We start from the raw sequence: 22,641 nt of genomic DNA on the forward strand, positions 1-22,641 counted from the left end.
TAGGGGTGGATAGAAAGCTCGTGGCTCGTTAGCTTGCTCGACTCGAGATAAACTCGGCTCAGCTCGGCTCGTTTCATTTTTCTAACGAGCCGAGTTAGTATTTTAGCTCGTTAGAGATAACGAGCCAGCTCGAGCTGGCTCGTGAGCTGCTCGTGAGCCTAACGAGCTACATCAAAGATACACGATTCGCCGGCATTCATTGATTCCACCCCGAAAAGCATATGTTCAATACTTTATAGGTTCGTCATGTGATTTGTTGGTTCAAACTTTAATATTTAGATACAATTTCATATGATTTGCATGTTTGAACTGAAAATTTGCTTGTATAATCTATTGAAAAATTGTTTAAGCTAACTTTTCATGCACCGCTCGCGAGCCTAACGAGCCAGCTCGAGCTTTGTAACGAGCCGAGCCGAGCTGGCTCATTATCCACCCCTACTGGCCGGCGATTTCTTAGGCCACCTCCAGTAGATATCTATAAACTCTCTATAATCTACTCTATATAACTTTTTAATAGAAGAGAAATAAAAGGTATCTCTTAATCAAGGGATAGTGTCTTGCACATATTTTAATATCATGTGAGAATGAATTATAGGATCATTTGTACTGAGTTATTTGCTAAGAGCTAGACCGTTGAAAAGTTATCTTTTAGATTACTTAGAGATAGTATGTTATCGCTATTGTTGGAGGTGGCCTTAGCATACATAGGTGATGACTGAGGATAGGAACAACAGGAGGATCATAGGGAAAAAGATAAACGATATATTTTTAAATACAAAATTATGAATAAAAATTTAATATACGTATTCTTACAGATCTAAAAGTCAAAGCCGTGAAATAAACTTCGATGAAAAAACCCTAAAATCAACTCCAAATTTGGGAAAAAGACAAACGATATATTTATAATTAAAAAAATTATGAATAAAAATTTGATATACGTATTTTTAGAGATCTAAAAGTCAAAGTCATGAAGCAAACTTTGACAAAGAAAACCCTAAAATCAACTCCAAACTTAAAATTTTAATTTTAAATTTTGGCTTATAAACATTTGTGTGAGGGAAAAGATGGGGTCGTAAATTAAGGGGGGCCTCGGTTTGTCTTCGTCAATTGGTTGGACAGCCGCTTATGTTACAGCTACGTATGCTCGGCCGATCCAAGTGCTGAACGGTGAAGTAACTAAAATGGCCGCTGAAGCAGTAGACTTCTCAATGTCTCAAATTTAAATGGCCGATCAAATTTCTTATTTAGTCTCATAAATTGAACGGCAAATAGATGATGGCACTGTGCGTGGCGGTTTCGTGTGAAACGATATATGTCAGGAATTTCATGCTCATCAACTTGCAGAGAGAAATCGACCGAAGTAAGTGGAAGACGAGAAAAAAAATAGGGTTAATCGATTCCATGCCACTGTAAATATGTCTATTTAGAAAAATACCATTATAATTCATATATCGGGTGGTACAATTTTTTAAAATCAGATCCATGCCACTACCATGACTTTTCTTCCGTCGGACTCGTCACCACCTCCGGTAAGACGGCAGCTGCGGAGGCGAAGACGACGACGGAGCCGACGGCTCCAGCAGTGGGGTCGGTGACCGGCGGAATGGGCGGGGGGCTTGGACAGGAGCACGAAGAGCGTCGTGAGCGCGGATATCCCGGCCGGCGAGGAGGAAGCTGACGACGATGTCGCGAAGGAACTTGTCCTCCGCGGCGCCATGCGCGTCTCCGGCCGAGGCCATGAACCGGGACAGGAGGTCATGGCTGTTCCCGAAGCCCAGCTTCTGGCGCTCCTGGATCATCGCCGCCGCAAGCCCATTGATGAGCCTGATGGCCTTCTTGATCTCCCTCTCGGACCCGATGTTAAGCACGCGCTTCATCTTCCACAGCAACGGCGACGCCGCGGCGCCCCGCATGGCGGAGAGCCGTGAGGTGGTGTCGAACGCGTTCGCTAGCTAGCTCCGACACGGGCATGTCCCGGTCGAGGCAGCCCGAGTCCAGGCGAAAGGAGATCTTGCAGATGGTGTCGAAGGCGAACCTGTTGGGATCGCTCCCTCTCTTCTGTAGTGTTTATCACAAACACTCACGTATTTTTTACTTGAGTCACACACACGAGTGAACAGATGGCACAAGCTAGAAATGCTTTTGGTTGATGCAGCCACCTTGCTCTTGTCGTTTTCCAGTCATTATATAGACTGATGTACATGCAAGAAGTTACAACCAACTAGCCAATCACCTGGCCAAAACTCACGCACCACGATTCCCACTAAGTGCTAATGACCAGGTAAACTAATTACATACATGCAAAATTAACTACCAACTTTGCCATGCACACACGTGAAACTTTGCTTGCAAGTTTCTACTCCTCCTGGGCGTCGGACAGCACCGGCATGAGCGGCGTCTCCACCTCCTGGGCGATGATCTTGAACGCGTAGGACCGCCAGAGACGCTGCCGAGCTCGAGGCTGGCCATCTTCCGCTGGTGGCGCCACGTGTCGCCGTCGACGTTGAAGATGCCGCCGCCGAGCAGGTCGCCGAGGAGCGCGGCGAAGGGCTTCCCCTTGGGGAACTTTTCGAAGCGGGTCTTGAGCATGTACTCGACGTTGGCCGTGACGGTGCAGCCGAGAACGTGGACATGGACGGTGCCCGTCGGCGAGCGGCGGAGCAGGTGCGCGTACTAGTCGCCGAGGTTGGTGAAGTCCCTCCTTCACGACCCGATCAGGTAGGCCGGCACACATGGCAGCTGCACCACGGCCACCGCCGGAGCAGCAGGAGCACGACGCCGAGCGCCGCCATGCACAGCGCGCACCCAAAGAACACGAGCCCCGCGCACCGCGCGTCCGACGGCAGCTCCACCAGGGCGTCCATGGCGGATCAGTTACACACATTCCACGGCAGTTCCTATCCAAGCACCCCGCCCATTCCGCCGGTCACCGACTCCGCTGCCGGAGCCATTGGCTCCATCGTCGTCTTCGCCTCTGCAGCTGCCGTCTTACCGGAGGCGGTGATGAGTCCGACGGAGAAGGAGGAGACAGAAGAAAACGGAAGGAAAAAGGCACATGGATACAAAAGTGACGGTAGTGGCATGGATCAAATTTCAACAAATTGCAGTGGGACCTACCCGAATACATGAATTGTAATGGTATTTTTCTAAATAGTCATATTTACATGCATGAAACTAATTAATCAAAAAATAAATAATGCGCGACCCAATACCACACAGAATAACAATGACAACAAAGAAAAAAATAAATGTTATCCAAATACAACGGGATTATACGATATAAAATAAATCCTCCAACTACAATTCATGTTCAAACATTATTAAATCGTTTCTTATATTCCTCAGGTACCAATTCTGCATTTTAATACATTATACTGCTGACATTTTTGCCAAAAGTTTAACCCTTAATCAATTATAAAAACATTTAATTATTATTGGAATTAGTACCAAGTATGTTTTAATTATGACTTTTACATATTTGCACCAACTTTATTAAATATTATGAATTGTCACACGAGTGACAAAATATGAACGCCATCATCTATTATGATATAGATACAGTACTATCAAATAAACTGAATCCTACTTTTTAGGGGCTGGAGCTGGGGGCCTTCCAGCCCCATCCCGCCCACCGGTTGCAAAATTATTGTACTACAAGTGGTCGGTATCCCAGCTTAAAATAGGTATGCAAATCTACGAACAAGCAATGAATCTTAATATTTCTTTCTATCAATTTTGCACAAAATAGATTAACTGAAATTGTAAATTTACAATGCGCTGCGCTCTAGTGCCCCATATGCGTACTCAGAAATCAAATCAACAATCACATCTCTCGCTTGCTCAGTCGCATGGCTTCAGCCCCTACCAAGTAGTTGTACTCCCCTTTCAAAACAAATCAACTTTTTAGTTTTTAGATACAATATTTGACTCTTCGTCTTATTCAAAATGCTTTTACGAGTAATAATTTTATTTTTATTAGATGATAAAACATAAATAGTACTTTATATGTGACTAATTTTTTTAAAAAATTTTAAAAATATTTCGAATAAGACGGATGATCAAACGCTCGAGACAAAAAAACTAAAAAGTTGGTTTTCTGTGGGACGGAGGGAGTATGCAGCTAAACAAGCGCTGCAAGCAGCCAAGTGGTTGCATATGTTCTGCATGGTTGATGCCTCCACATGCTCTGCTCCTCATTTCCAATCCGCTGCCGCTTCCACTTGACCACGCCGGCGCCAGCGTCCGGCGAGCACTTCGATCGCTCCCGCTATGACAAAACCGCGAGGGAATCAAGTGATCATGCTGCTGGGGCAGCGGATAAACGCAGTTTCAGGCATAGGTCTTACCCTTAGGCTGCGTTCATGTCCTCCTTTCTAATCCTCTATTCCTTTATTTCTAAGTACATATTTTCCGAACCGTTAAACCGTGTGTTTTTTCTAAAAATATTATAAAAAATTGCTTAAAAACATATTAATCTATTTTATATTTTTTTATAATTAATAGTTAATTAAATATGTATTAATCTTTACTATGTTTTTTTTGCCGGCTAACGAACACCACCTTCTATCCAATATCCAAAGGAACGTGGTCTCACTGAAGTAGTATGGATGGACGTCGCGTTGCTCTAGGTTCCCATGTACTATTATACTGTTCATCTGCGTTTACTTTTTACACTGTTCGTGGATTAGCTCCCGCGTGAAGCTAGCTCTTTCAGGCTCCAGTTTTGGACTCGCCACACGGTGACGAATCTAGGATTTTTAACTAAGAGTATGCACAATAAAAAAAATATCGCATACAATTTCGTAAATTTATTTTAAAAATCGTTAACAATCGTAAAATTGAGAACATGATTCAATTAATACATATCTACTAAATAACAAATTAAGGCTTAAATTCAGTATTAAATTGAAACCATTACTAAATACAATATAAGTAATTTAAAAATTGTACCAATATTTGAAATATATCCATAAAAGAGTACCATGGCTTACAATGCTATTTTTTGACTATTTTATTCTACACTTTCGAAGGGATGTAAAATGTATTGACGAAGATGGTAACCATCTACTACTCCAGTAGCTATATGTATATATATGTGTACATATATTAATCGAAATGGACTGAAACATCCCGAAATAAGATGCTTTCACTTTTCATCTTATTTGATTTTTTTTGGGATTAATATTTTTATTGTTAGTATGATAAAGCATAAAAAGTACTTTATGTGTGACTAATATTTTAAGTTTTTTATAAAATTTTTAAATAAGTTGAATAGTTAAATTTTGGACATAGAAATCGAAAAATGAAGTTATTATAGAACGAAAGGTCTTAGGTAGCTGGAACATCGATGCACTCTCTGAGTTGATTACTACCGTATGTGAATCCATGCTGTTTAATTCAAGATCGATTAAAATTAATTAATTAATTACTTAGTGTGCTGTTGGTTTATTTATAGGTGTTATTGCATACCTAATCTTATTTTGAAAGCCAACTATGTATTTGACCATATTTTTTTCACTTTACAGATTTAACCCGTTTTTCAAAAATAAAGGCGCCGTTTGACCCTGAAGGTAGGATACCGTCAGTTGGAAATGAAAAAAATTAAAAGAAAAAGAAAAAGACACGCTAAAAGACCAAAATACCCCCATCTCTCTCTCACTCACGCGAAAATACACCAGAGAGGCCGGCGGGGCGTCATCTGTGGCGCGGCCGGTGTCATTATGTGTATCTTTTATCAAAGCATTTTGTTTGGATGTTTTGAATTAGGAATGAGAATTCACGTTTTCTTAGAGCAAAACGGGCAATCAGTTGGATTTTTTGCTGTGATTTTTTGCAGGATCTGTAGAGAGCAGCCGGACCGCACTGGACTGGCCGGCGCGCCTCCACATCGCTGCCAAGGTCGCCGACGGCATGGCGTTCATGCATGATGCCCTGTGCGGCGACGGCGCGAACGCGAACTTGTCATTCTCGTCGTCCTCCTCCTCCGAGGAGAGCACGACGAGCCCTCCGCGTTCGGCGGCGGCGCCGCCGCGCACGACAACCTCAAGGCCTCCAACGTCCTCTTCACGGCCACCATGGAGCCCCGCATCAGCGAGTACGGCGTCACCGCGCCGCCGCTGCCGCCGCCGCCGTCGCAGTCGTCCGGGCCGTCTGAGGTGTTCGACCGCGTGACACCGCCGGCGACGACGTCGCCAGCGAACAGCCGATGGTTTGGCTTCTGCAGATCGCCATGAGGTGCATCGATGCCTCCTCACTGCCGCCGACCATGAGAGAGGTCGCCGGAATGGTGAACGCCATCTGCGAGGAGGACGACAGGTCGATCTCCTCGGAAGCATGAGCGCGACACGGACGAACACCAAGCAACTGAGCAGTATTTGCAGTGCAAAAATTACCTCACTGTGTGCAGTTTCGCAATTTTAGTTAATATGCTGTCAAAATTTTGTTAAAAAGCAGTCAAAACCATGTCAAAATTTTATTAAATTAATTTGGATTTGAACTGAAATTAGTTCAAATTTTAGTACATTTCTCGATTTAATCAAACTTCACTAAAATATCAAACAAATTTGTCTCAAATAGTAAACAAAAATAAATCAAATATTACAATTGTTACAAAGTATAGATGTACAAAATTGGGCCATATGTGCAACAATCATTTACAAGCAGGGTCAAATATACAAGAATAAAAACGTCTATTTATGTCTCATTTAACACCGTTAAGCTTACTTAACGGACTAAGGTTAATCAGCGTTTTTATTTTTAAAAAACATGGTTAAATCTGTAAAGTGAAAAAAGAAGAATCAAATATGCAGTTGGCTAGCAGTTATCCTATATCCCCTACTGCCAGCACGATGCCTGCATGGGCCGCGTCCCACCGCGCATCCCGCTTGCTGCCTGCAGCTGCCGCGGTGCCGTTGGTTGCCGCCTCGCGTCCGTAGGTTAGTTTTTCTTTTCTTTTTTGAAAAATACATATACGTATATGGGTATACAGTGTAGGAATACAGGGTATGCTAGGTATACCTGGCATACCCTGTCACCACACGGTATTCCACGGTCATTGTACGCCGCAAAGTATTCACAGTTTACAATAATTACTTTTGTATAGCTATGTCAGGTTCGACCATACCCTTGCTAGAATCTATTATGTATGTAAACTAATGGAAAAAGAAGCCACCAAGTTCATTCTCACTGGTTAGAAAATGCCACATTAATCGAGAGAAAATAGAAAAAAAGTGAAGGGTTGCATTTTTTGGATAAAAAAAGAACATAGATTTTTTTGGAAGGATTGGATTTTTTATATATAAAAATTAATAGGAAATAGAGCCACCACGTTCACTCTTACGGGCTAGAAAATCCCACGTTAATTAAGAAAAAATAAGAAAAAAAAGAAGGATTGGATTTTTTATATATAAAAATTAATAGGAAATAGAGACACCACGTTCACTCTTACGGGCTAGAAAATCCCACATTAATTAAGAAAAAATAAGAAAAAAAAGAAGGATTGGATTTCTTTTGGATAAAAAATGGATTTTTTTTCTTTGAAAGGATTGGATTTTAGTTTGAACGTGGACCGGACCAGGAGAAAAAAAACGTGATTTTTTGATAAAAACAGACCATGGATTTTTTTTGGGACGATTGGATTTTTTAATATGGATCGGACAAGTGGAAAAAAAACTTTAAAAAGTGATTTTTTTAATTAAAAAGTACATGATTTTTTGGAAAAAAAAATAACGTGGATTTTTTGAATGTGGATCGGAAAAGAAAAACTAGAAGAACGTAGGTTTTTTTAGAATCTTGATCGTATTGGATTTTTTTAATCTTGATTGGACAAGGAATTTTTTAAGAGAGAAAAACATGATTTTCCGGATAAAAAATAACATGATTTTTTGGATAAAAAAGGACGTGGATTTTTTTTAATCTGGATCGGACAAGGAGAAAAAGACATGCTTTTTTTTTAATAAAAGAACCCATTTTTTAGGATAAAAGGAAGGTGGACTTGTTTTTGGAATCGATTGGATTTTTTTGAATTTGGATCGGAAAAGGAGTTTATTTAGGAGAAAAAACGTGGTTTTTTGGATTTTTGGAATAAAAACAAAGATAATGGTTTTTTGATTGGAACATGAAAGGAAAAAATCAGCGTTTTTTAAGATCAAGTCGTCGAAGCTATGTCAGCCTTGGGTTCGAGGATGTACTTGTTACAATCTATTATATATAAAAAATAATACCAAAAGGAACTACCATGTTCACTCTCACGGAGTAGAAAATCTCATATTAATCGAGAGAAAATAAAAAAAAAAGATTCTGTTCCTTGCCACGTAGTCTGACACTGTTGAATTGTTCATCTATTTTTATAGATAAGGCCATGCAGGGGAAGGAGACACTACGTTGGTTTTATTTTGAAATCGTAATCCCTTTCTCACATCATGCGAACTCACGCTGCCACTATCCTCCGCCCTACACCGTTCACAATTTGTGTGGGTTTGCCAGAGAGTATAACGTAGGAGTTGTTTGGTTGGGCCTTTTTCAGCCTGCATCACTTACCATGGTAATCAAATCCGTTAGGAGCTATTTGTTTGCGAAGGCCCTCTAATCGAATACCGGCCCAATTATGCTCTGTTCCGCTCCCAGCTAAAGAGGTATCCTATTACGATATGGACAGGATGCGTCGCTAGGTATCTCGTGTCGCACACGAGTCGTCTCCCTCACCCCTATCGCACAGGTACGCTGCCCCCCCCCTTCCCCGCCGCACACATCGCCGTCGGGCGAGTCGCCGTCGAGCGCCGCCACCACCACTACCCCTGCGTGCTTTAGCTGTGCTGAGGCGATTTCCATTCTTATGATCTCTAGGTACACTACCTCCCCTTTGTTCCTGTTCTGTTTTGTTCTAATTTTAGTTCTCTAATTCTTGTATTAATGTTGATTACTTGCTCGACCCGGTAGTTAATTTAGTTCTGAAAAAACGTGTGATATTTTGATTTGTTCGATCTGATGCGTGTCGTAATCAAAAGCTTGTTTTCTGTTAATTATGTGTTCTAGCTGGTCTGATCATAAATTAATTAAAGTAGGTAATATAAAAAAATAGTTTTGCTCTCCATCGTCTAACGTTAATATTATCACATGTTAATGCAACATGTGCACCGCGTATCTCTGCACATGGGGATGTAAGTACTACAGTCTATCAAGAATGCATAGACAGGTTCTCCATTTCACCAAGGACAAGCACTGCGCTATTGTCAAGGGCAGATGTACTGCTCTGCTAATGATCACCCAGAGTCTGTAGCAACTTGCATCATGGTGAACTAACACTAATCCATAGACATATATTAAGGAGAAAACTATGCATCTGGATCTTATTTGTTAGTAGTAGCAAAGCACTTTCATCTGGTTAGCCACTTTTTTTGTGGATTAATTGGTTGGATGCTCCTAATAGGATAAACAAAACTGTTAATTTGCCAAGTAACTGAGTTTTACTCATTTATCACAAGAAACAGAATTTTCAAGAGACTTTAGCTCTGAAGTATATGTGCAATTATATTTTAATGTTAATTATGTGTGCTAGTTGGATATATTCTGCATATAGCTATTACCACGCGATCATTTTTTCTTATTGCTTATAGTTTTTGCATCTGATCTTTATTTTATTTTCATGAATATATTTTTTTCTTCCATTTTCAGATGAAGCAAAGAGAAATTGATGTACTGGTAGTGCAGTCACAACATTTGAAGCTTGTCACAACATTTTGGAGCTCATCTGGTATTTGTGACATTTATGCTAATTTGCATTTGAGATTGTTAAATTGGTAGCTCACATTTCAAGATTATATGCTTGCTATGCGCCCAGATTTTTGAGAACATGCATTATCTATGTTTATTGACAGATATTATTGCTACTAATAAAACTGCAGCTATATATGTGAGTTTAATTATTCATGTACAATTTGGTTGCAATCTATCTTGTTGTTGTTTGTATTCTTTGTTTCGTAAATTGTGATTAGCCTTCCCGGTAAGGTCAACCGGGTTTAAGGACGTGTTTGTTCACAGGCAAAATCGAGTTATATCGCGACTCCATCAAATTGAGTGATTATGAAAATCTATAGGAAGATCAGGAACCCTCGTCCACATCACCCCTCTCAAATATTTGGCCGAGTTTTTGTTTTGAAGCATTAGACTTTTGCTGGTAGCAGCACAGGACAAGATCCATTCCATGGAAATTTTTATTTTTCCTGAACCACAATATTCTGTATCACGCCAGTTATTTATCAAAGGGGGTTGCCGGAAATCCAACGCCTAAACATGGCGAAGCATCGCTCGGGCTGGTACTCTGGTGCAGTATGTCCACCTCCCTGCAGTCAAATTAAGGACCCAATTATAACGCACTTAAACAAATAAAAGCCTTAATATTCGACTTGAATTTAGTTTGATCTTGTTATGGCTTGAAGTGCCAGAATGGATGGATATCTTGTCTGGTATATATATTGGTTTTTCAGTCTAGACTATCAGTCATTTTAATACTTCCTTCATGCTAAAGTAGGTACAATTCGAACAAAATCTCCCCAGCTTATACCTTCAATAGAGTGAAGCACTTTTCAACGAATTTTGTGAGGCTTCAACTAATTCGTCCGCAAAACCTGTAAAGTCCGTATGCCACAAGGAGCTCTTGTGGTTTTGAAACAAAAAACGCAAAACTATTTGGCCAGAACCCAGAAGGGATGCCATATGGTAACAGCAGTGTCTCATGGTCCTTTTCATCGCATGACAACATTTTTTTTTTCTGGTGGCAATGACGATAAACCATTTGCCACAAATCTATAGATCTGAAACTAATTTTTTTGAGGATTTTATTTCCGAATTCACATTACAAAGGCTTTAGAGAAATAAAAGGCTCTGTTCTCATATTCAATATTTATAATCTGCCGTATATTCATTATATTTAATATTAGCAGAAAAAATATACACTAAAACTCACGATATTGTCGAGTTTTAGTTGCATTAAGGATTTGTAAGCTTGATTCTGTAACTTCATTCAAAATAACCTTTAAATAACCACAGGTATAACAAATTAACATGGATATGCTTGATGCGTTGTTACCTTAACAGTAGCGAATGTCAAATTGTTTCCATACGCTATGGTGAATCTGCAAATCAATTGTGTGTCAGATAGTTGTACATGGGAGCAGTTTTGTATATCCAAAACTTATTAGTGATGGATTTTGATTAAATCAAATCAAACAACGACACTATTCCAACAATCTTAAAACTTACCCTGCAGACTGGCCATCCACATGCCAAGCTCTCCAGTCATCCAAAATTGGATAGTTTAATGATCTCACCCAGGCTTGTGTGCCAAGAAATGGGATCACAGAATCGTGGTCACCGCTGCACATGACGAAGGTTTTTTTTATGTTGTTACACATAGATATGATATAGGAACAATTATCAAAATTGGAGTACACATGATGCCCTCTGGCTAACTAATCTGTCTAGTCTGTACATGGTAGAGGACAGATCTCTTGCTGGCAGCAATGGCAGAATTTACTTGATGACACCTCCAGTTGAGTGGACATAATAATCAGGACTACTTTTTGTTTCACAATATATTTTTAGAAGCCTATAAACAAATAATGATGTAAGAATATAAAAACACAATATTATATTTATTCTTAGAGGGAAAATCAATTACATATATTCCTAAATAGTATCCTTCAAAAGAATTTCTGCTTCTTAGGTGAATTTCCGTATGATTCTTTCTTTTATACTTTTACCTAAGTCATCCAGAAATATAGCTTCTTTAAATTTTTAAATTCCATTCCTACCAGTATAAACATGAGAACATTTTGTCTATGACTCCAGGGAGTATCTCGTTATTAAAAATGACAATAGTCTTTTGCGGCACTATATTTATACTCCTTTGACAGAAGTCAATAGTGTTGGCAGCCAATCTGGCACCCCGAGTCCCGACTGCTTCCATTGTATATTATTGCAAATTATTAGCTCGACATATTAATATTAAGAAACAATGAAATTTAAATGGATATCCACATATAAAATCAAGTTTATGTGAAGATTTCCTATAGAAAAAGCATGGATAACACTTTTTCACGGTAAATACATTAATTTTTATTTACTTTAGACAATATTGTAACATATTTTTTACCTGTCCATGTAGTAAAGCACATGCATTCATCTAGTCTCCTATAATGTCACTTTTCACTTTGATTATTTTGTTCGTACTCCATCAGTTCAGGCAGTTTGAACAATGCCAAATGATAAAAATATGAAGCACATTCTTATTTATCCTCTTGTGACCGGGCCTTGCATGGTTTGTCCCTTAGTAGTGGTAACGGGAAAGATTAATACTGGTCCCTCTGTTCTTTGAATGTTCTTTGAAGACAGTGTTGGGTTCACAACGCAACAACAATTCAGTTCAAATACCAGCGTGTTAATTTGTCATGTAGCATAATTCTAGCTACTAATTATTTTCTTCACCTCTACATGCAAAGGAAAATGTAAATAGATCATGTGTAATAATTCGTATACTGTAAACAAGATTTCAGGATGCAAAACATAATAGCTCACTATACTCTTATAATATTTAATCCACTAGTATTTGACATAGAAACATAGTCTATTCACTTAATAATCCCTGGGACATAAAATTATCTACAACATAAATTTATCCAAATGTCAGCCACCTCACACTTTGCACAACTAACCAGACAATGTTACTTACCTATACACTAAAGCGCGATAACCTTTTGATGTAACATTGCGATGATACTTCATGGCGCTCTTGACGTCTCTGGTGTATGGTAGATCATTGTCATGGCACCTAACCCATTCATTCACGCTTCCCTGAGAAATTAGCACGGATAATTTCAAAGGCTGGTTCATATATTTGATGTAAATTGCAAACGAGTAGCCATCTCTCAAACTAATAAAAGGTTACCTTCTTAATTCCAAGAGATTCTCGGGTGGTGTTATTGTTGGCCCAAAAATACAATAAGTAGCTGGCATAGTTCTGCATGGGGGAAGATTTAACTTCAGTCAGGCCTGGTGTAGTAAATTCTGATAAGCTTATAGTTCTCCCTGCTTGGAGGATTTTGGGGATGCCATATACACTATTTATTACTCGCTCCGTTTCGTAATATAAGATGTTTGACTTTTTCTCTTATAATGTTTGATCATTTGTCTTATTCAAAAAATATAGAAATATCATTTATTTTGGTTGTGACTTACTTTATTATAAAAAAAACTTTAAGCATGACTTGTCATTTTTTATATTTATACTAATTTTTTTAATAAGACAAATGGTCAAACGTTATAAAAAAAAGTCAAACATCTTACATTATAAAACGGAGACGAAGGTAGTATGTTTTTTTGCTAAAGATTTAATGTGCCATTCATACTTAATTTTATTCCCTCCATTTACAATTTCCATTCATCACTCTTAGTCTAATCCTTAATAGATAACCATTCCTACGAGATTGTTACAATATATATACAGATGTACTATATGGCGAAGGTTAGACCTACTCACACGGCAATGTATTGAAGGGCGCGCTGGTGGATGATTTAGTACTGCAAACTCCTCTGTCAGTATCTTTCTGTCAATGGTGTGAATGTTTGGATTGGGAGACAGATAATTGCACCTCCTGTACAAAATGTGGGGAGCTGAAACTTCATCCTTTAGCTGAAGTGAAACATCAGAAACAACAAGACCACACATTAATTAGCTAGATGTTCTGGATGAATGTCGATGTAAGTTGTAAGACTCCTTGCTTGGTCATGACGACTAAATAAATAGTGTTACAGAACATTTGAAGTTGATGTAGTTTATTTGTGGACACACTTGGTTTATGAATTTATAACTGTTGTATGTACAAATTCCCAATATATACAACACCCCCCAACTATATATCAAAAGGATCTAGATACCCACTTAAATTTTGAATCGATGATTTCAGACCCTAATGTTCTTGAAACAAATCAAATAGCACCGCGAGATGGCTTAAATGGGTGGCTGGATTGACATGGGCACTTTTTTCAAGCGATTTTTGCCTTGGGTGCCTTGCACAGGAGGCCCTACAATCCCAGATAAATGAATGTCAAAGTAATGTTCTGGGTCAAGGTCAAACAGCGGTGGCGACAAGAGCAGTCGAGGCTGGAGGCTGTGGATACAACAGCGATTATCGAGCACAGCAATGGAAGAAAAGCACCCTCCCTCCTATTGTGGAGGACACGTCCTAGGATGTCAGGGGACTTGGATGAAACCAGTCACTTGGATAGTGGGTTGAATATTTTAGGATAGTTCTTTATAGGCCTCCAGACTATAACTCTAAACTAAGGAAGGAAGACATAGAATGTATGAAATAATCTTATATCGCTGATATCTTGAAATAGCTGTACACTTATATCTCTATTAAGTCGTATATCCTAGGGATTGTTTCCTTTTCTCTATATTGTAGTGCGCTGCCTTGAAGATCTGCATTAGTCTGCTATGCACACTGAGCGGACGCATGTTCGCATAGCATTCTACTTACACTTTCGTCGTCGCTTTGTGTAAAAGGGTTAATTCACGCACACCATAGTTAGTGCACCAAGGTTTATAAGCATGTTCTTATCCATCTAAGCTTAAAGCATGTCCTGTTCCATCTAAGCTTCAAAATTGGTACTAAACCTACGCAATCACTTTTGGGACACATGGGCCTAAAATACACTCCTACCAAGCTTCAAATGGCCTAGAGTGTTACATAAATAAAGGGAGGCCAATCAACCACTAAGAGGATATTCACCCTCTCGAGTGCACAATACTTGTAATCAAGCAACCCATAGCACAATACCATCCATGGATAGCAGTAAGGGTATTGCCTAACATTGTGTTTATGTCCTATCTAAGGGACACCATTATTAGCGATATCTCATATCATCAACAAGAAGGCAATGTCATTCATTGGCGTCTCCATACTCCAAAACTCTAAGTTCTCCTCCAAAGAAGCTTTCCACTTCGCCACGCTCGACTGGTTCACTGATCCGGAAGGTGACCTTCACCAGTACCTCTAGGGAACACTCCTTGCATGCAACACCCAAGGGGGAGGCATGCAAACCCCTTCCGATCGTTGCGCTGCTAGATTCAATCGAATGGAGTCTGTCCTCTAAATAATGGCCCTAAGACAGTGGAGCCTAAGTCTCGTTAATGGGACAGTGCAATTATATATCTGACTGATTCCGATTGCAACGTTAGCAGCTCAAGCAGTGTCTTGCTTGCCCAGGAAATCTTTGTGGTCATCAAGACACGAATGCGCAACTTGAAACCAAATGCCTCAAGCCAATTCTCCATAGCAGAATGTAGGGTGGTGCCTATAAACCCAGTTCTACCACCCATGCATCCTCATGGGGGGCATCGGCAGTGGCAAGAATGGTGGATGGTGGAGGTGGCTGTTGACCAACATATATAATGAACCAAGAAGTCCGCGACCACCTTCTAACTCCCACCATCCTTCGAAGCCCCGGCCGTTCCTGGCAACCAAAGCTCACAATCTGCATGACAACATTAACGCCATCCACTGCAGGGAGGAGAGGAAGACCAGGTGTCACACATCGAGCGTGACTAATAATTCTTCAACATATACTATCTATGATGACCGGATATGCTACGCAAGGGCGCCACTGCTCAGGCTTGCCTCCCAAGATCTAGGCATACTTTTTCTCCAACTTGTGAGGCACCTAGTTTCTCCTGAGCTTTCAAGCCGGTTTCTCTAGAGCTTGAGCTTGATCGCCGGTCTTAGCTTATGGCTAATATAACTTATTTTAAGGACGTACACTCTCTTGAAACAAAATATTATTGATCATATTAAAGGAAAAGGAATACAACGAATTAAATAAATACACAATGCTAATATATATAGGAATTTATTATGTGGATATATAAAAATGGCACATTCGATCAACTTATTTATTAAATAACAATACACCTCGTTTCAACCTCAAACTCCGCTCGACAAAGCTCACGAGCTTTGAGATAAGCTCAGGTTTTGGCTTATTTTGAGTTCGCGTTGAGCTCAAACAGAACAAGGACAAGCCAATCTTGAGCAGCTCATGAGCCTTTTTTTTTTGACAACCAAGCAAGGAAAGGATAGAGGATGAGGAATATAAATTATGTCCTGGATATCTTGGAATAGTTGGTTTTCTAGGGAAGTCCTGGAATAGTTGTTTAGAAAATATCCAATGATGTTTGTTAAGTCGAACATCCTGGGTCCGTTTTCGTTGATATATATAAATCGAGGACGAACACCTGTCTAAAGGATATTTGCCATCTGGAGCGCACAATACTTCTAATCGGGACAATACAATCCTAACTACAAATTAGGGTAGGCTATTATCTCACATCGAGAGCCCAAACATGCAAAACGATCATATCACTATTGTATGTTCGGTTGGTCCTTCATCTGCCCGATAAGTTTGTCGCTCATATCTGTAGATGTCAAAAATGTGATCTGATGTGTCACACACGAAGGTCTCGGAGTCAATCTTAGACAGCTCCAGTGCAGGTCCTAAATTCTTAGAATGCGCGGGCGTGCCAGTCAGTTTGATCCTGCAACTAACAAGATAGACAATAAAACAAGTCGATCGGCTATCGAGCCGATATGTGAATAAATATCTAGCCGATCAGGCATTGATGCTGCTGCGGTTAGCCGATAGGGTAAACGATCGGCTATAAAAAGCTTGTGTCGGCCAGATAATCAATAGAAATATAGTTAAACAAAATATTATACCAACGTAATCCGCCAAGTTACTTATAATCTCAGCCGATCGGACGAGCCCCTATAACCAAATCCAACCAGACGTACAGAGATTGGACTTAACCAAGATAGTATGCAGTTGAGCACGATATGATTATAGGAAATATGAAGATCGATAAGGCTAATAAATAAACCAACGAATTACTTGGAATAGACAATGAATCATTTGTTGCGATTGGCTAAAACCAACTTGCATATAATTCTCATAAGCCGATGCAACATAAATAACTGCCGATATAACTAAATCAAGCTGATTGGTATAAAAATAATGCAGTAAGTCAATCGGCTACTCTATTGATACAAATATGATAAGCATGTAGATCGGCAAAAATCAATGGCTATAGACGACAGACAAGCAACCAAGATCTATAAAATACCTAGCCCAGATTGCTAAGAATAATATAGAAGATCGGACCCAACCGAGATAGTTCAAGATTAAACCTAGCAATGTCAGGATAGATACTAAACATATCTACATTGCTATCAAGCCAATGAGCCGATGACCGATAACTTATCGGCTGGTACTCCGATAAAATAATGAGTAAAATACATCAATCTGATATAAACCATCTGACAAACACAATCTACTAGATCGGACCTAACCGAGACAGTACTAGATTGAATATGTCAAATATCGAATATCAAACCAACATAGATCGCCCAAAGTGGTTGACCAGATCAACTCAAAACACGAAAGTGATCTAAGTTGAAACTGATACGATAACTAGCAATCGCGCAACAAGATTAGAAAATCAGATCGAACCGAGACAATTCTAATCTATCTAAACGATTACCGTGGCCCGGTGGAACGATGGACTTACCCCTCTGCCGGAGATCGAGACAATGCAGCCCCGCGTCAGGTGGCAAGTTCCGCCGGAGTTGAAACCTCGGACAAGAGGGTGGCGATGCGTCGAAAGAAGTTGATCTAATTGATGTGTACATAATTTACAATGACCCGAGGCATACATACTTATACCCTCGGGTGGATGCTAATCCGTGTCAAACTCGACTCCTAACAGATAAAAAGAAATAACAAACTCTATATCTAACACGACACGGTTTCTAATAGATAAAAGAAAACAAATAAGTCCCGACTGAACTTTAATCTTTTAGAGATAAAATCCTAACTAACTCTAAAAATTACGCCGCCAAGCCTTGCTCTTCACGATTCCCTGTTGAATTCGAACTCTTCCGGATAAAATTTCTATCGGCGATTGCACCTTTCCTTATCCGAATCCAATACGAAAATTTACCAAATTTTGGTGTTAACAATCTCATACCGGTTTCTAGTATTTTGTTGGCTATACAACTTTTACTAACGTACTCCTCGAAAAAAGTGAAGCGTTCACCGAATTTGATAGTTTTTCATTTTTACTAAAATTTCCTTATTTCCGTTGTGTTGTAGCTGCCGCTATGTGTTCGTAACAAAAAATGATTTTCTTTGAGACAAGTTAGTAAAATTGAATTCTCACTGATAGAAATAAACATTTATTTATTTGTATTTTAATAGAAAGGTAAACATGTAGGAAAAGTTGCTTTAAAAATCATATAAGTCTATTTTTTAACAACTTATAGCAGCTATTAATTCATTAATCTGTAGTAATTTGTTGTTGAGTTTTTCGTGTCAGTTCGTAAACAGAGGATGCAACCTCACCTGCATTGATGTAATTGTAATAAACATATATATATATATATATATTCAGTGTCACACGTTGGTATTAACCGAAATACTGTCAAAAAAATCAGTGCTGAGTAATGCAGTTGTGCTTCTGCTTGTCTCCTTACCTCCTCAAACCTAGCCAATGCTTGTTTGCAAATCAGATTCTTCGGGTTCTCGTAGTCCTCCCCTTTGCAGTGCTCCATTATGGTCTTAAGAACCGCTCATATATATGCATGTGCAGCAGAGTTAATTGTATTAAGAAATGTACAAGTGTATCTTTAGTAGTTCTACTGAATATAAAATTGACTAACGAAGATATGAAGCGTGTCTTAGTTAATTACCTCGTATAATTGATCCGAAATTATCCCAACTCCATGACAATATGGCACCCCTGATTCGTAGTCAATCCTTTCGCCTGTAACTGGATTACCTACTAGACAGCCCTGAATATCTCTCGAAACACAAACTTATCACCAGGAGTTGGTAGATATATAAACATATATATTGGTGCACTATTATACCATGAGATAAGATATTTTAAGTTAATCTATGCTACCCCTCCCCAGCAGGGTTCGTAATTTCGGATTGAAATCCCCGAAATTTCAGGAATTTTGTTTTTGTCAGTGAGGTCCAATAGCAGTATCTTTTCCTCAAAATTCCGACATAACGAATTATGTTTTTCCGAATTCAGGTATTTCATGAGAAAACGATTGTTGTCAGTATTTGAATTTGAAAATTTTTCATTCAGAATTTCAAAAAAATCAAAATTTCCGGTAACTTGAAATTTTGGTTCCCCCATTATAAAAGTGCTTACTAAGATTGCAAACCCTACTAGCCTACTTCCAAGAGGTACGGCCTCAAGTTTAATCATAGCCCTTGTTTATTAGACTTTTATGTACTGTGTATTAAAATCCATTCAATATTTTCTAAAGCGCTAATAGATCAAAGCGTTTCCTACCTCTATGCCAAGTTACATGTATAAATGTGCTAAATTATCTGGGAAACAACAAAATATTACTTCTATATTTTGCCCTATTACTTATAATACAACAATGATTTATTCATGTTTATGTGTTAAGTTACTTTTATAATTTTTCATAAATTAGTCTGAAGAATATCAAATTCTATGGAGTGATTAAATTGATTAAATATTGGAATTGGTTTGTTGTACATTACGAGTGGAGTACTAAGATGGTTCAAGGCCACATTCTAATACGGGTTTAGTAGCCGGCGCAGAAAATGTAGTTAGGGTTTAACATATCAATAATTAATTGTTAGTTATAAAAATTTCAAAAAATAATTAGTGTGATTTTTAACACAACTTTTCTATATCTTTCTTTAAAAAACACATTGTTTAGTAATTTGTGAACCGTGTGGGTAGAAAATAAGAGAATTTGGCTTAGGAAACAGCATGAACGAACGCAGACTTAAGTAGATAAGCTCACAAAAATACTCTAAATGGCTTGTATCCAGACATATGCCTCACTGCATTTTGACAAGTAATTTAACGTTCCATTGATATCCACGTGAATCATGAAAAGTCTAAAAAAATCTTGCATGCTGGAACAGAGTGTGTACTACCTAACAAACAAACACCGTGTTTTTAATGGCACATGCAATGTTTTATTTTGTTTTCTAATTTATGGTGTATTAAATATTATTGCCACAGCAGAGGTAAGAGAAGTATGGACCGTTGGAGTAATATATCTAACAAGGAGTCCAAACTAAGAAAACTCATGTACTGCAAAAGAAAAAGTCCGTTGTACTATATGTTTTAATAATCACTACATAATCAAGTTGCTATCTCCAACAACAGTTGCTAAAATTAAATTTGGAGCATGTAAAATACCTGAATACTACTATTGTCGGCTTTTGTCATTCTAAACCCAGTTTCAATGTCTGATCGAAAACAGAGGAATACTACTACCATCGGTGTACAAGTCATCACGCTTGTAGGTGAACTGACTTGAGCCGTGAACAATTATAATTCTATAAAAGTAATGCTTCAACTACTGTCAATATTTATAATATATGATAAATTTTATGTTTTTAAAAATTATTTGAAGTACCTAAAATTATACACAAAACTATGCTAACTTGATGACAATCGTAATACAATTTCTTATGTTGGACATACTGAATAATGCCCAAGACTTTGTTGCGAGGAGTTAATGGCCAAGACATGAGTGACCAACCTTCAGATTAAGGGATGGTCTAACGGCAGCTTCAATATCTGAAAAAAAATGGAGAGAAGCGTTCGAGCAAGAACAGGTTAACTAAGCTTGTAACACGCGATGTGGCGATCGATGCTAAAAAGTTTAAATCTCGCATAAACGTAGCGTAAACACCTTCCGAGATCTTCTGCGCGACAAACGGGACGATCTTTCCGGCGCTGGAACATCCACCGACGTAGAACGGATTCGCGAGGTACTCTGGATGATCGCCGAACCACTGGAGCACACGAACAGAGCAGCGAGTTGCACTGATCAGTGATCTCATCAGAGTTGAACCGCGGACAGGGATGACCAAGAAATTTTGCAGACTCCATCTCCATGCGTGCGTGCGTACCTTGGAGAGAAACTTCACGAGCTGGAGCGACGAGGACACGTCGCCGACGTCGTAGCCGCCGGGGTCCCGGGAGAAGGAGAAGCCGGCGCCCACCGGCGAGTCGACGAAGAGGATGCTGGCGACCTTGGTCCACGAGTAGGGGTGGTACCGGAGCCGTGGCAGGCTGCCGTTGTAGGGCTCGATGACCAGCTTCACTGGGCCTGCAGCAACGTTGACGGTGATACATGGAAACGACGAGACGACGACGCTGGCGCAGAGCTGTGCATGGGGGTGCTCACCGATCTCGAAGAAGAAGCCGCTGAGCACGGAGCAGCGGTCGCCGCCGGGGATCCAGAAGAGGAGCGGGTCGGCGCCGGGGTCGCCCTCCGACTCGACGAAGTAGTAGAAGAGCTCTGCGCCGCTCTCCTCGTCGACGGTCACGTACCTGGAACACAGCGACACACAGGCGCCGGAGCGTCTTTCACCGGCCGATCGACAGGCGCAGAGCTAGCTAGCATTTCAGCGTGAACTTGTGGACGTCGTGATGCAGGGACACCCACCCGGTCTCGAGGCGGGAAGGGAGGGCGCCGCTGAGCCCCGGCAGGCTGTCGACGTGCGTGCGCGTCTGTGGCGGCGAGGCGGCGGCGATGGCGCCGGAGAGGAGGCAGATAGCGACGAACAGGAGGAGGGAGCCCATCGTAGGGTAAAGGGGGACCCTGGTTTGTGGTCGCCACATAGCTCAACAGGCGTTTTTTGTACACCCACTTTGATAGATAGGAACAAGAACAAACAAGTTAGTGGCGTGGAATAAAGTTCTACCACGAATCCCTATTTTAGAACTTATGCACATTCAAGATGATTTCAATTGGAATTCAACTCTAAATAGAGAATTTTAAGTGAAATCTCGTTACCTGGAGTTAGTTTATTGAGATGTTCACAATGTCTGCGTCGTGGGGTTATCTCTAATCTAGCAAAGCGAAATTGGTACAGTACAGTAGTAAGAATCATTTTTTTTTTGCTAGATCTGTGTGGTCTATAATTCAAATGGTTTAGGGTTGGCTTAAAGGGTTAACTGAGCGTCGCTTTGTTGCTCCTATGTTTAGTAATTGGTTATAGAGTTTTGGAAAACAAATGAAGTCATTTATCTTGAGGGGTGGCATCTGCTTATTGGTTGCTGTGGCTATTCAGGAATGATATAGTTTTTGATATAAATATAATATATTTGTCTTTACAGGTTATTCTCATAATTATCTACTAGCTCGATCCGTATATAGGCTATCCTCTGAAAGTCTGGTTCATGGAGTACAGTAATTATGTTTCTCAACATTTGGATCCAGTGGCCACAAAGTTTTTTACCAAAGAACATCAATGGCAGTCTAGATTGAGAATTGCATCATAGCTAGGTTATGCTCTTATTACTTACAATAAATTTCAAACTACGCGTCTTAGTATGTGGTTGTGTGCATGTTATCAATGTAGAGTCCGGGTGTTGTGTTGGTGTGATTGTATTAACATGATGTAATCATCTCATATGAATAAAAGGCTATTTGCCTAATAAGCTTGGGTAGCAGATGCTCGTTGAAGCAATATGGAGTAGTTCTCAATGCGTCTAGAAGTTCTGCAAACCGAGGAACATTT

General features: G+C 39.8%; 1 protein-coding gene and 1 pseudogene across 1 annotated transcript; both read right to left on the bottom strand.

Annotated features, from left to right (window-relative positions):
• Positions 1 to 1,267: 1,267 nt before the first annotated feature.
• Positions 1,268 to 2,977, bottom strand: LOC121055792 (annotated as a pseudogene).
• Positions 2,978 to 10,256: 7,279 nt separating this feature from the next.
• On the bottom strand, positions 10,257 to 21,700 carry LOC102713949 (serine carboxypeptidase-like 7). Its single transcript, XM_015842420.1, has 13 exons — positions 21,564 to 21,700; positions 21,303 to 21,448; positions 21,025 to 21,224; positions 20,805 to 20,907; positions 20,652 to 20,689; positions 18,798 to 18,899; positions 18,582 to 18,665; positions 13,535 to 13,687; positions 12,944 to 13,015; positions 12,728 to 12,849; positions 11,260 to 11,373; positions 11,087 to 11,132; positions 10,257 to 10,340 (listed from the first exon to the last, which is right to left on the bottom strand). Exons 1-13 carry the CDS (start codon positions 21,698 to 21,700, stop codon positions 10,257 to 10,259), a joined length of 1,401 nt encoding a protein of 466 aa, XP_015697906.1.
• Positions 21,701 to 22,641: the final 941 nt, after the last annotated feature.

The sequence above is a fragment of the Oryza brachyantha genome, chromosome 11 (genome assembly GCF_000231095.2).
Source record: "Oryza brachyantha chromosome 11, ObraRS2, whole genome shotgun sequence".
Lineage (NCBI taxonomy): Eukaryota > Viridiplantae > Streptophyta > Magnoliopsida > Poales > Poaceae > Oryza > Oryza brachyantha.